Here is a 14,611-nt window from a genome sequence, read left to right as displayed (position 1 = left end):
GAGCCTGCCTTTTCGGACTGTAGTGTAGTGTCCCAGGATACTATAGCCCCACATAAATGGCACGACACCGACATCTTCCATATATAACCCCAACCCTGACACGGCCAAATGGACACGACAATGGACGCAAGATGCCCATTTCAGCGCAAAAAGTCCACTAAATACTGCAATTGCAATTGACGCTGTTAAAGTACTTAATTCCCCTCAATTTGTTGATATCTTGTAAGGCCTATAAGTGCTGTTGTCCTACAGTTCGACGGCCTAGTTGTCTATCCGCCTGTCTATCTAACTATCTGACTAAGCGCCTCCCCTACTTCTACGCCCTCTTCTACGCCCTTGTCGCAATCGTTATAGCGCCGCTTGACTGGCGATACTCACGTTGTTGTTAACATTGTTGTTGTCGTTATTGTTGTCTTCCTAGGGACCTGCACCCAGACCTCCCCTGCTTCTACGCCCTCTTCTACGCCCTATTCGTTACGATCCTCGTTACCTGGCGTTGTCGTTCAAGTCTTCCTGCGCTAGGTCGATGCCCTCCATCGCGACGTGTACTGACGTTTAGATGGCAGTAATCCTGTCGCCTCAGAACGCTGGGTGCCGTGAACTGAGCTCGTCGTTACTCGCGACATCGAAGTCGAGGTTATCCGCATTAAAGGGGCTAGCGGGCTGCTCGCGTGTAGCCATATCTACCGCAAATTAGCACTAGAAGAGCGCGCGAAAGCGTATACTTACTGGACGTTTAAATTCGCTCTATTGTGTACGAGATTGAGGCGACTTCAAAGCTCTTGTCGACGTTGTGGTAGGTAGGATAGAAATGAAAGAGACGATGTATGGTGGCGGGATAGGAAAAAGAGGTGGTATGTGCCGACAGTATTCAAGTTGGGTGGGGCTACAGTATCCTGGGACACTACACTACAGTCCGAAAAGGCAGGCTCTTTCTTTTTGGGACATATTCTTTTGAAGGAAATCATTCGGCGGGCCAGACCGAAGACGACCTTAACTGGCCAACTTTGATATGCTCATTAGTACCGTTCGGTATGCTGCTTTCTGACTTGTGGGCGGCTTCATTAGACGTAGATTTAGTTTCTTCATATGCCCTATTAGCAAGATTTCTCACGGCGAGGTTTCGGTGCCTACCTGTCCCGAGTCCTGTGCCGAGCCCTCATCCGGCTCACAGGCAGTGTCATTAGTACCTTGCTGTTCCTAGGTGCCGTCTAAATTGTCGTGAGTGTTACGGAGGAGGTCTCAGCCTCCTTGAAATGGCGTATCAGACAAAGCGTTTGATATGCTGGTGCCAGTGCTCATTTGCTGCTCTGACTCTTCATCTGGCTTGTCCGCAGTATCATCTGTTGATGGTTCGGGTTCCGCCGAAGGTTTGGGCTTCCCACATCCCGTACGGGGTGCCGGTACTTCCTGAGCGATTGGGTTGCCAACCGGGCTTCTTACCTAATGTCATCGTAACAGTATGAATCTAAGGGGTGCCATAATCAGCCTTCGCTTTTTCAGGGTGCTAGATCGCGCGATCACTCCATCGCCGAAACAGTTGAGTAAATGAAACAATGGACGCGCTACCCAAGGCGTTGAAGCGGACAAATTCTTCTGCAGCGGGAGGAGGAAAGAGGCAAAAACCGCGCTCTATATTCAAGTTCCGATTTCTCGATAATTAACGCATAGGAGCGCCGATGAGAAAATCGATTACTTTCGTACAGAAATGGGACAGCGAAAATAGAAATGTATTTCTTTTGATGAACAGAGATGTCGTGGAGAAATTGATGGCAAAAGTCAACTGAGTGCGAGCTTTGCGGCAATCGAGAACCTCGAGCGAGTAATCGCCAACTGCCTAGACAGACAAGACAGACAAGACAGACAAGACAGACAAGACAGACAAGACAGACAAGACAGACAAGACAGACAAGACAGACAAGACAGACAAGACAGACAAGACAGACAAGACAGACAAGACAGACAAGACAGACAAGACAGACAAGACAGACAAGACAGACAAGACAGACAAGACAGACAAGGTCAAAATGACATTCGCAGATAGAGCCCCTTCTAGTCAGAGGGAGACCACTTTGCACGCAAAGATAGCTCCCGCGTTGAGCCTGCAATTGATGCGAAAGAAGGTGTGTAATTGTGTCCTGGCTAAGGAACGTTAGCGCAGACGACCCTACTTAAGGTGCGAGGAAAAAAGATCCCTGGGGCCAGTTTTCCCTAACTCACTGGAAGCTCATGGTTTCATGAGATCCCAACCTTCACGCTCGCAGACGGTTGTAGGTATGGAGCATAGAAACCTTGCAGCTTGGTTTAAGCCAACATTCTATATTATGGATTACAGAAGTAGATATCCTAATTGAAGATTCCATTGCTTGCGTGACACAGAAACCGCACGTGATGTACGGTTAGATAACGAGATAAGATAATAAGGTAGCACGTATTACAAGCTCTATCTACGGCCTGGTAGAGACCTCCACACGGAGTTCGGCATCATCCCCACTTCCACACCTTTCGTGATACCGTGCCTTATCAGCTGGATGTGCACTCGGCGCAGGAACACCGGGGCCATCTCAGAAACAACTACAGAGAATCCCCCCACTCGTTCCAGATATTTCGGGGTCGCCGATGGTATTTGCACCGGTTTGAGGACGAGCATCAATCTGTGGGCGGGGTTCGAAATGGAACCTTATCCAACGTCCAAGTTTGTCTCCCCCCCCCCCCCCCCAAACAGCCACTTTCTCGTCCCGCTTTCCGCCCATGGTGCCGTGCGGCGACACAATAGACCCGGAAGGCGATGCCATCCTCACCCTGGAAAATCCGAATTCGGAGTTCGACCATCTGGTACTGTACGAGGCGACAGCCCTACGAACCCCAGGCACTTCAGCACCGGAACCCGTGACATTCTGCGTCTCATCTCGCCACCTGAAACTAGCCTCCCCGGGATTTAAAGCGGCCCTTACGAGGGATTGGCTCGAGAATATTGTAGGAAAAGAAGGCTATCGTCAACTCAGCACCGATAGTTGGGATACCGAGGCACTCAGAATCGTCCTAGCAGTTATCCACGGCCACAATCACCGGGTCCCACAAAATCACCACGCTCGAAATGCTTTGCAATGTTACTGTTCTAGTCGACTACTACAAATGCCGCGAAGCCCCCAGCTTTTGCTGCAAAATCTGGGTTGACAACCTACGTAAATCGCTTCCCAGACTTACGGCAGAGATTTGATTCTTTGGCTGTGCATCGCCTGGGTGTTCCAGGTCGAAGGCCTGTTTGATACCATCACAAAGATCGCGATAGAGAAAAGCTATGAGAAGCTTCGATCGTTAAACAGCTTCATCTTCCTGAGATTCTAGCAAGTCCGTCGCGATAGATTGTCCGTAGGGACGCATATTGACTACATTTATAGGAAAAATTGATATACGAAGAGAAGAGACACTCAGTGTCATCAGTGAATCTTTGCACGCCTTCAAGTACGAATTGATCGAGGGTACCGAGGGATGCTCGTATGAGTGTCGATCGATGGCTCCCGGTGCTTTAGTCATATGCGCGGACAAGCATAAGTTGTTGGATACCAAGACATCATTCGAGGGGGTCTGTGTTCTAGATGCTGCTCAGACCCTTCGGGATATTAAACATCCAGGTTGTCGCTATCCTTGCTGCTTCTGTGAACGAGGGTATGAAGTATGCTCATTCGTTGCGATTGAAGGACTACCCCCTCTCTAGTAGGAAAACATGACAGCCAGTATGTACTAAGAATGGTCTGGCGGTAAATTGGCTTTCTAGGTGCACTAACCAACAGCCAGGTGAGTAGGATTTAATCTCCTACGGGGAGGAACTCAGGTTCCATACACTACAGTTACTTCAGGTGTGACTCAAGGTTCTCGCCGCTTAGCTGCTACCATACATGATGGAATGGAAGTTGTCATTAGTCAAAAGAGCACAGAGGGCCTGAGATCCTGGGGACAGTTTTCCCCGAATCACTGTCTTTCCAATTGCTTATTGATATAGGTTTTTCACCTGGCTTATATAGTGTAGTTTTCCTACGTACTTATATAGCAGTAGAAAGACTAGTACGCCATATTTTGTAGAGCGGTATTGGAAGAATAATAGCAATATATTAAAAAAAAAAAAAAAAAAAAAAACCGCAACAGTGGAGCCGACATCCTCTTCCTAACCGGTATAAGGGGAAGGACTGCCGCCGGCCCTGCTCTCGACCGTCTCAGCCGCGTAGCCAGAGACTGTGACTGCTTTTGAGCCTACGGCAAGACCGAGGATGACAGGAGAGGAGATGATCATGCCGGGACGAAGCCTAAACTTGAAGATCTATACCGAGAAAATGCGACGAATAAGTCTTACCATGATTGATCGATCCGGGCTCCCGGCAGTCCGTCCATTACCGCCAGCTTCGTTCCCCCGCAGGAAGTTGGGCGAAGTTGAGCCTAGCTGGGACATACCGATGGGCACACTATATTGGTGTCGCAGTGGCATGTACCAACGCCATCCAGCATTGGCAGTTGACCACGAAATTAACCAAGAATTAGTTCAGGGCTTGTTCTCGGACCGAAAACTCCATGAGATAGCCGATGGAGTCATTGGGAAGGTACCTGTTTGGATGTCGGGGCCGTCTCGGGGGTACTCCGTCGGAGCCGTCTCTGACTGAGACTCCTGGCTGAGCGGACCAAGAATAACTCGGGATATTCTGCTGCTTCCCAAACACATGGTTGGCCATGGCTTTGAGCAGCAGGAACAATTGATGTGAAGTATGGCCACGCACGACGCTAGTGCTATGCCAGCTGGAACCAATGTATAATTTGATGAGGTGGGCAGCCAACTTGTATGGGAAAGAGTACAAACTTGGGCATCGTGATACAAGGAGGTGTCTATCTTTGTGGGGCGAAACGAACAAGCGTGCAAGACAATACGACAATGGAGGTAGGGATGGACTCTATTTCGCAAGATAAAGGCCGCACGGATGTAGCTTTCCGCCAGGATGACTCACGCCATCATGAGGCCGCGTTGGGTGTTGTTGGCGACGTTATTCGCTAAGGATTCGGCATGGACGTTAAGAAACGGCAATACGGCGGCGATACGCCATTCTCCGGGCTAGGTACCACATGACGAGACAGAGGGACATCCACATGGCAGTCCTGGCTCGAGGATTCCTCGATACACTGGCAACACGTTGCCTGCAGAATCTGATGCCCGAACCATACAATCACGCCAGTAAGTAATGTGGTTGGAGTCTAACGGAGCAAGCTACGCACGGCATTATCCGAGCTCGGCGGATCCCGAAAACATCTGATAGGAGGGCCCCTGGGTAGAGCCTCACCTTGATCGAACGCCGATAAGTTGAGTTTCTGATAGGTGTAGGCAGCAATTCAGGTAGCCCTAGGTGCCAAAGAGGTTCGGCCTCAATTTTACCATTTCAACTCATCGACTATCGTTAAGGGGTGTTTCTCATTGGCCACGGAGCTGGAGTCGCTTCTATATTGTTGTGCACAGCCCAGCCTGTCTAGCCATTGGTAAGATGCTGGCCAAGGTGAGCCCTCCTCAACATCTGCCTGACCAACCGTACGGCTTAAAATTCTCGACACCGCTCAGACAGTATTGCTTCTGGGTGGCAGAGTAAGCTCTTACAAACACCACTACTTACCTTGACTCTGTGCATCGGACACGAATAAAGTGTTGGAAGAATCCGGCCATGGTACTAGTATTAATATACATGTCTCTCCATTCCACACGGTTTCCGAGGGTCCCTCCCACCACAAGGTTAGCACAACACGACTTTGGTCACACTTGCGTTCGAACATGGCACAAGAGGCTCCCGTTCCGTCCCCCAGTTACCACCCAGCCGGGTATCCGCCGACTGGCCAAGTATTGCGTTACACTGATCTCATCGGCTGCAACGGTAATCTCACCACCCCATGCAGTACTTCGGACCAGCACCGGTTTGTGACTAACAAATCCGGCCCTTGCAGGCAGTTTCTCGCCAGAGGATTTCACGGATGTGTGTCGGCGGCACAGCAGAGGTCTCACCGACGTGGCCTCGGCAAACTGGCTGACGACCACTAATTCGACATGTACCGGTCCGCCACGGTCCGTCCACCCCTCCGGCGGGCACGGGTATGCCGACATCCCGATTGACCTCCTCGGGGTTGGTTCATGGGCTAGATGATAGACCCCTTAGTTTCTGGGGGGTTGTCTCGTCGTTGCAGGACGGAGTTGATGCACATTCGCTTGCGTTATTGGACCGTGTGTGGATAAACGGATGGAGGTCATGGCAATGCGGCAGTTTTCTGCCCTTGGTGTACTGTGCCTTACTCTGTTTTTCCTTTGTGCGCAGTATTTAGACCATGAAAATATGTCGAAAACTCGGGGCAAAGCAATTGGGGTTCTCCACGTGTGTGACAAGGCTGTTGATGTGTCTCGAAATTCCCAAGCCACATGCTCATCGGCCCGCACGTTAAAACGTCGTCTAATTGGCCATTGATCCGGAGATGCAACCGAGGAACTAGGTGCAACCATAGGTGAAACTCGAAATGATGACACGACATTTCCGACTGTTTTAAGAGCCGACATTCCATCAAGCCGCCGTAGATATCTGCCATTATGGATAGCGCCGCCTCCGTCGCCAAATTCTCGCCTACAGTTCCAGGGCCGCGCAGCTGTCAAGTTATCGTCGCGGGACGGCGCACAACTAATGCTACTCACGGCCGCTGACATGTCGACCATTTCGCGGACCATCGCCTTCACTGTCTTCGCCGGATGCACCATGGCCCTTCTTCTCAAGTACGGCTTGGCCGTGCTGCCCATGGCGTCGGCGCCGTCGATTTCGGCGCGCTCCTGGAGAGAGGTTGTGGCCGCGAAGCTCTCCCTTGATCATGCCAAGATCCCGGAGCAGTGGAGGCTCGACGACCATGTCATTGCGAGGGCGAGGTCGAGGAAGCAGATTGCCGGCCCTTTTATCGAACGTCTCCTCGACCCCCAAACACGCCGCATCACCTCGTTCGACGTGCCCGACCTCGTCGCCGGCATGGCGAATGGCTCGCTCACCGCCGTGCAGGTCGTTAGTGCCTACTGCAAGCGAGCTGCCGTTGCCCATCAGCTTGTACGCCTTTCGCTGTCTAGCCGTCTTGGCTTCCACTGACTGGATCCTCCCCAATCAGAGCAACCTCTTGCTCGAGATTGGCTTCGATAGTGCCTTGGCGCGCGCAAAAGAGCTGGACGACTACTTCGAGGTAAATGGGAAGCTCATCGGACCCTTGCATGGTGTTCCCCTGACGCTCAAAGACCAGTTCCACGTCAAGGGACTCGAGACCTCCATGGGCTTTGTCGGCTGGATCGGCACTTTCGAGGGTAGGAAGGGCACCGGCAAAGAAAAGAATTTTGAGAGCGAACTAGTCCGAGAGCTCTGGAGTCTCGGAGCGGTCCCCATCGGCAAGGTGACACATCCCGCATGGCTCCTGCGACCCCACCGCGATGCTGACCGAGGATTGTAGACCACGCTGATGCAGACCCTCTGGGTGAGATGGCCTGCCTGCTTGATTTCACCGGGATGAGCCCTACGGCTTGACTAACCAAAGGCAACCAGGCCCCTGAAACAAACAATAATATCCTCGGATACCTCTGGAACCCCTTCAACCAAGGTCTCTCCAGCGGTGGCTCCTCAGGAGGTACAGCTTTGTCATGGTCCACCGGACTGTCCGGCTTTCACCGCTAACTTGTTCCCAGGAGAGGGCGTTATGCAGGCCTTGCGGGGGAGCGCTTTCGGTATCGGCACCGACGTCGGGGGTTCCGTATCCATGCCAGCAGCTTTTCAAGGATTATTCAGCATCAAGCCCTCCTCCGGCCGCATGTCATTCAAAGGCGTGGCTAATACCGTAGGAACCAGTCGTTTGTTGTGGCGTCCATGGATATATATGGTGTAACTGACGAGCGGCTCTGCGTTAGGGTCCGGGGCAACAAGTCATGCCAACGGTGGCGGGCATCATGGGTCACTCTGTGGCGACGCTCAAACTGGTCTTCAAATCGCTTCTGTCTGCCGAGCCTTGGCTTCATGACCCGTATACGCTGCCGATTCCCTGGAGGGTTGAGCGTGAGTATGACGCCAAAACCGAGCCAGACTACAAACCTGCGTTTGGGTTTATGCCGAACGATGGCATTGTTACACCCCACCCTCCAATCTCGCGTGCATTGAGCATCGTCCAAACAGCACTGGAAGAATCGGGCTACCAGGTTCGTGCTGGGTAGAACAAAATCCCGGATGCTGAGCTTGTATCTGATTTTGTTTGACTATTTAGCTTCTCGACTGGAACCCTCCGTCCAACAACGAATCTGCGCAGATCCACGCAAGTACCCGCAACTTTGGTTTTAAAGTCAATGGCGCTGAGCTTACAGATAGGGTCGCATCGCACGAGGAGACGGCTGTCCCGATGCCTACAATGCGATCAAGATGTCGGGCGAACCTTTCGTTCCTGAGATCGACAACGTGTTCCCCGATGGCAAGCTGCGCCCGCCAATCCCTCTACCAGAGTATGAGAAGGCTGTGATCCACATGAGAGAATACAGGGACCGCTACAACGATTATTGGATGTCGTCTGCCACGAAGACACACACAGGCAAGTGACAGTGACCGTGGGCTGATCGCAAGTACTTACTATGGCTTGATTTACCACCCATTAGGCCGGCCGGTTGAGGCAGTCATCGCGCCTGTGACCCCGTATGCTGCGGTGCTGCCGGGGAATTTCAAATACTCTCGTAATCTCTGCTCATATCTCCCACCCTTGAGACGCAACAAGCACTGACACCTCAGGATACACGAGCTTCCTCAATGTCCTTGACTTCGTCAACATTGTCATTCCCGTGACGTTTGCGAACAAGGATATCGATCAAGTCAGCTCCGACTATAGACCCCTGACTGATAAAGACAGAGTTAACATGGAATTATGTATGGTCTAGGTCCTAGATGCTTATGAAAGCCTATCTATGCGTATATTTGCTCACGGCGAGACAGACGATACGGCAGCACACGACGGCGCCCCTGCGGCCGTGCAGATCTTTGGGCGGCGATGGGACGAAGAACGATTGTTATCCATGGCGCAGCTTGTTGTAGATGCCCTGGAGAAATACACACAGAGGCACGGCGGGAGAATTCCATAAAGACCTGCGCGGCAAAGAAATGGAATAGCACTTCTATTTCTACCATCAAGTCTCGATCGTCCGGCTTACCTATCTAAGGTGTCTTAATTCAAGCGGTGACAATGCCTTCGGATAGTCCGGGCCTCTGTAATGGGTTGTTCTACCACACTAAAGACTAGGGCCTGGGCTGACGAAGCAGAGATCATCGCGAATAAAGTCAAACACAATATGTCATTACCCTCGCGATTACGTACATGAAATAGGCAGGTTTGGTCCTTTGCTGTCACTAACACCCTCAAGTTCACACCAGCCATCCCGCACAGCCAACGCCTCAGTCATTGGCTCCTGGAATCAAGTACTGTGTAATTGGTGAGCATACCCCGAGATAACCGGCCCATTTCCAGAGGCAGACCTCCCTGCCGCGATTGCCGCCTAACAGCAGCGGACGCCCGTGGGGAAACCGGTTGTGACACGCAAGATGCCTGAGTTTCTGTTTCTCGACATACCAGGCTGTTTTGCATGCGGTGAGTCATTGGAACTTACTCTCGACTTAACTAATCATCTCGAAGTGGCGCGCGCAGTCAGGCCTAATACGTGGTACGATAGGGACGTTCCACGACGACTGGAGGCGAGACGCATACGGCGAATGCAAATAAAGACTTCCCGAAGGAGGATACGTCGTGCCACAAAGGCGTGGCGGAGCCCGACACCATACTGGCAGGCCTTGCAGCGTCAGGTGCCCTCCGGCTGAGCATTGAGGCTCAACATCCTTCAGGTGGAGAAAGTGTCGCGGATCCAGAAGCCTAGTGAGCTCGGATATTAAGGAGTCTCCCGACATTTGGAGGAGAAGGCTCCGGAGTCTGGTGTGGTACCAGTATCCTTCTCACTTCCCGCCTGACATATTCTTACTGGAGTGATTCCGCGTGATCCTATCCACCTACTGAAACCTATGCCGAGTTGCCACAATGGCACCCACTGTTGCTGTTCTCCCATCCACGGATCTGTTCGCCGGCACCGCCCGCCTCGAGGATTACTATTCGCCGGGACTCCGCGCGCGCTTCCAACTCGACGCCGCCAAGGCCGCCGCGCCGTCTCCTCCCAAAGAGCCGTACGCCGACATCGGCTACCAGGTCGATGAAGATGCGTTCCGGCGGCGGACGGCAGCCCGCCTCGCGGCAGGCGGCCTAGCCAGCTCGGTGCCTGAGGGATGGCCCACCCAGGTGGAGGGACCCCTGGTCTGGACGGGCGCCGACTTTGACGGGGTAGACGAGTCCACCTACGTGTATTGCTTAACGGCGGAGGACAAACAAGAGATTGATAGCGCGCTGCAGCACTTCAACAGTATGGCCACCCCTCCGTTAGTTGAGCATTGATGTGGGCTGACTGCGTGTGGACGCCGGCGCTAGCACTGGGTCTTGAGAGCAACGAGGTGTCGCCTGCAACCTTCCCGCTGCCTACTCTAAGCGCGAGACTCTCACAAGTCTGCTCAGATGTGTACGAGGGTCGGGGTTTTGCCATAGTTCGCGGGCTAGACCCAGATGCCTACCCCTCCATCGAGGACCTGACCATTGTGTACCTCGGCATCTCGAGTTACGTCGGCGAGCGTCGAGGAAAGCAGGACCAACGTGGGTCAATGCTAAGTGAGTGGGTGCGGGATACGCTGGCCAGACAACTGCTGACCGTGGTTAGTGCATGTGATCAAGAGGGACGACCTGACGCTCGACAGCGAGGACAAAGTAAGCCAAGCCACAAAGAGAGAGAGAGAGAGAGAGAGACGTTCGGGTAGGGCTGACAATCTCCCCACCTTCTCGCCAGCCCTTCCACACCGACACCGTGACCGACTGCCTTTGCCTCTTCAGTCAAAACCTTGCCAAGACAGGGGGCCGGAGCGTCATGGCCTCGGCCTGGACCGTCTACAACGAGCTGGCGGCGACGCGACCGGACTTGATCCACGTCCTCTCCGCGCCCGACTGGCCGTTCGACACGTAAGCCTACCTCACATGAGATTCCAACCGTGCCTCTCTCGTCTCCTAATTCCCGATGTATTAACTCTCCCCAGCTTCTTCCGCAACCCAGACCACTACACCCGCCCGATCCTCTTCCACCACCACGGCAAGATCATCATGTCCTTCTCGCGCCGCCTCCTGGTCGGCCACCCGCCGCTGGAGCAGCGTACGCCGGGGATCCCCGGGCTCACCGAGGCGCAAGCCGAGGCCCTCGACGCGGTGCACTTTGTCGCGCGCCGGCACGAGTTCTCGCCGCGCATGGAGCGCGGCGACCTGCGCTTCATCAACAACATGGCCGTGCTGCACCGGCGCGAGGCTTTCACCAACAGCGACGACGGCAACGGCGACGGGGGGGCAGCAGCAGTAGCGGTCCGGCACCTGGTGCGCGTCTGGCTCAACAACGAGATGATGTGTTGGAAGCTGCCCCGGCCGCTGCGGATCGCGTGGGCGAGGATCTTTGAAGACGAGGAGAGAGAGGAACGGTGGGACCTCGTGCCACTGAGGGCGGAGGATGGCAAGATCCTTCGCGTGGCAGGGAGCTGTGACTGAAGCCTAGCGTAATTTAAATTTTTTTTATCTTTTTTCCCCCCTCTCCAATGATACTTCTGCTAGGCTCTACGATGACTTTTGCGACTGACAGGACCAGCGGCTGCCAAGGCTGATCTTATCCCCTCGTCTTTGCTCTGTTTCCTTTGCAGTTGATCGATGCACAGTCTGGGAAGGGTTCAACGAAAATAGTATTTTCAGGTTGTCGAGATATCTGGGCGTTGGAATGTATGCGCTATGACTTACCGAGATTGCAATGATACCACTACCCCCTTTCCAAGTGCAACGTAGATGTGCGTCAGGCCGCTCGCAGTTCAAGCGGTTGGGCCTGGCGCCCAGTTTTCGTCGTAGAGTTGTGCGACCCAGTACAGGTCATGGTTAAGATCCAGCTTGGATCTCACGGATTGGAATTCAGCCACTGCTAGACTCGTCAGGATCGAGACCAAAATTCCCATGGACGCATTTTTAGCCACGGACCTCTTGGGGGTTCCCTAAGGAGATGCGAGGTGGATTCGACAAAAGAGACTTGCTGCGGTTCGAGTTCGGCAGCCTTGGAGAGCTCGCGGATACCGGCGGCATCGTACGTCAACCGGAACGGCAGCACCCCTTTGTTGAGGTAGTGGAAATGAGCTAGCATCACATTCATTCCGGTCTAGTGCTTGGAGATACTTTCGTGGTTGCAATATTCCTCCTGTTTGGACTGAGCATTAGTACTAACAGGCGGGCGCATACACGTAGCTGCGTAAAGACAATCCCACCTGAAGGTTGTATTGCCGAGCGGTTTCCCAATCTCGCCGCGAGATCATAGAACAGCTATGAAGCAAAATGAACATTGTCAGGTAGATGGTCAGCCAGTACTGGCGTTTGTTCTCCTTCACAAGTTCGTTGAGTTGGCCCAGGAGCTTTCTGTGAACTGGTCGCAGCACTTTGCTGTAAAGGATGCACTCCATCTGAGCGATTATGATGACTGGCATGGGGACGCGGTTGTGGAAAACGCTGCCCGGATCGTCAACGGCGTTGCCCCCAAGCTTGTCTTCGCCGAGGATATGTTCAGGGTTGCTGGTCTTGCGGCAAGCGACCCAGAACCGGAAGGCATTGAGGACGAGGTCTCTCTCTGTGGATGTCTTGGCAGTGAGAGGATAGTTAGATGTGACTCGAGAAGATGTAGTGGAATGTTGAAGACACGCACCTTTGCCTTAAACGAGTGCTGGAAAGCAAAGGAGTAGGTTTTCCAGATCAGCTCATCCGACTCCCCCACGGTGCCACTGATATATGTGCCGATGCTTCGTTGAATGAAGGCTTGCAAGACCACGGCAGACTTCCCCATGTCGGCTAGGGCGTAGCGAGGGATTTTGTGGGTTTTGACGACGCCATTGCTTGTCCATTTCTCCTCGAGCATGTCGCCCTCCACCGGCACAAATTCCCTTACTTCGACCTCGTACGGAGCGTCAAGATATATCTGGGACAAACGAATATTCCTGGTCTCGGTCGACGCCCAGTCCTTGATGTCGACCAGATCCATGGTCTGCCACCTCCTGGAGAACATCTGATATGGCCTGCTCTGCTCCCGGTACAATGACGAGTCGGTGATGATCCAGCGAAGACACGGCAATTTGCACATGATAGGACCCGTCACTTGTTTGCATGTAAGGCATGAACCACCGAGATCGAACATGTCCGGAGAACACTTTGGTAAGTCAGTCAGATGGTTCAAGATGGGCGACGCGGATGGAACATAGTAGTTACCCTTATTCTGAGCATCCGACATCGAACGCAGGATTTCAACGCCCTTGTCAGCGCCGTCTCGGTGCGCTTCTCCACATCTTGGAAAGGGCCCCGGCGGCGGGGCGGTCTCTTCTCGGTAACCTTGGTGATTCCGTTTGGATTTTTGGGCTTCCGTTTCTTGCGCGTTTTCTGCATCCAAAACGATCAACGACTATGGCGCGTGGTAGAGAGGGTGGATCGAAGAAAGGAACCAACCTTCGGGACAACCCAAACTTTACTACAGGGACCGAGCAAGTTGACCATTCCCGTGGCGTCATTCTCCGGTGTTGACCGTGAGCCGCTGGGGAGTCGATTGGAAAAGGAGTCATCCTCACTCGAAACTGGCGTCAAGACAACCCGCGAGGATCCGGCACTCGACGTAGAATCCTCCGCAGGGCCGGCACAGGGATATGGGTGTTGCTTTCCGGACGCATTCTCGAGTGAAGGTGCGCCAACTAAGCCAAGCGCTGCCTGCAGATGCTCCGCCGCGGGTTGCGGTCTAGGAACATCCTGGCCTAGGGCGGTCGGGACGCCATCATCATTGAGCTCGACAATTCTGGGAGTGGTTGTATCGCCAGGCACGAGGGAGCCTACTTGACCGTAGTCGACGTCGTTCCACGAACCCTGCCAGAGCAGCCCGGCTTCGTCAATGCTCTGGGACCAACCGTGGCTCGTATAGTCAATGTCGATGTGTATGCCAGTCAAACCGTGAAGACTGTCGATGGGGAAGGGCTCGTCGCCGGGCGCGATGGATGTCGTCCCATCGAACTCATAGCCGGATGGCCCGAGGCCAAGCACGCCCGTGCTGTCGCCGGACGCCTAGGTAGGGAGATTTAGCGCTGGAACCGCCGTCGTTTTCCATAGGAGAGGTTGTGCAAGTCAAAAAAAGAATTCCCAACTTCAAGTCTCCCCGGATGTTGGATGGTCGTCCAGGAGCGCTTACCATCTTTTGTTGCGCAGAAGCTAGACTGCGCAACGAGGCAGCGAGGACCAGCTGAGACCCGCTCTGAGGCAGGGGTATCGCGTCCACTCGTCGACCCTTAGCCCTCTAGTTTGTTAGCGCGAGTCCTCGTACAAGGGGCCCTGGTCCGGAGATTCGCAAATCAGAGCCCCATAACCAAAACAGATATTCCAGCGTAGGAAAATTGTGTGCCATGGAAAT

At 53.4% G+C, this 14,611-nt stretch overlaps 3 protein-coding genes across 3 annotated transcripts; 2 read left to right on the top strand and 1 right to left on the bottom strand.

Annotated features, from left to right (window-relative positions):
- Positions 1–6,716: 6,716 nt before the first annotated feature.
- Positions 6,717–9,154, top strand: MFIFM68171_07505 (amidase; the record flags this gene model as incomplete). The annotated part of the gene is made up of 11 exons (XM_071062925.1): positions 6,717–7,103; positions 7,162–7,437; positions 7,495–7,518; positions 7,587–7,668; positions 7,727–7,875; positions 7,946–8,230; positions 8,296–8,343; positions 8,397–8,613; positions 8,678–8,752; positions 8,808–8,942; positions 9,009–9,154. The coding sequence occupies 11 exons, from the start codon at positions 6,717–6,719 to the stop codon at positions 9,152–9,154; spliced, it is 1,824 nt and encodes a 607-aa protein (XP_070919026.1).
- A 944-nt stretch (positions 9,155–10,098) lies between these two features.
- MFIFM68171_07504 (Taurine hydroxylase-like protein SAT17 like) lies at positions 10,099–11,688 on the top strand (the record flags this gene model as incomplete). Its single annotated transcript, XM_071062924.1, has 5 exons — positions 10,099–10,474; positions 10,540–10,773; positions 10,823–10,869; positions 10,949–11,118; positions 11,193–11,688. The coding sequence occupies 5 exons, from the start codon at positions 10,099–10,101 to the stop codon at positions 11,686–11,688; spliced, it is 1,323 nt and encodes a 440-aa protein (XP_070919025.1).
- Positions 11,689–11,999: 311 nt separating this feature from the next.
- MFIFM68171_07503 (Zn(2)-C6 fungal-type domain-containing protein) lies at positions 12,000–14,395 on the bottom strand (the record flags this gene model as incomplete). The annotated part of the gene is made up of 8 exons (XM_071062923.1): positions 12,000–12,106; positions 12,163–12,291; positions 12,355–12,376; positions 12,444–12,809; positions 12,875–13,372; positions 13,432–13,599; positions 13,666–14,268; positions 14,393–14,395. 8 exons carry the CDS (start codon positions 14,393–14,395, stop codon positions 12,000–12,002), a joined length of 1,896 nt encoding a protein of 631 aa, XP_070919024.1.
- Between the last annotated feature and the right edge of the window lie 216 nt (positions 14,396–14,611).

Source organism: Madurella fahalii, assembly GCF_045866475.1.
Source record: "Madurella fahalii IFM 68171 DNA, scaffold_4, whole genome shotgun sequence".
NCBI lineage: Eukaryota > Fungi > Ascomycota > Sordariomycetes > Sordariales > Madurella > Madurella fahalii.
The sequence above is the reverse complement of the archived record's forward strand: the minus strand, read 5'-3'. Positions and strand labels throughout refer to the sequence as shown.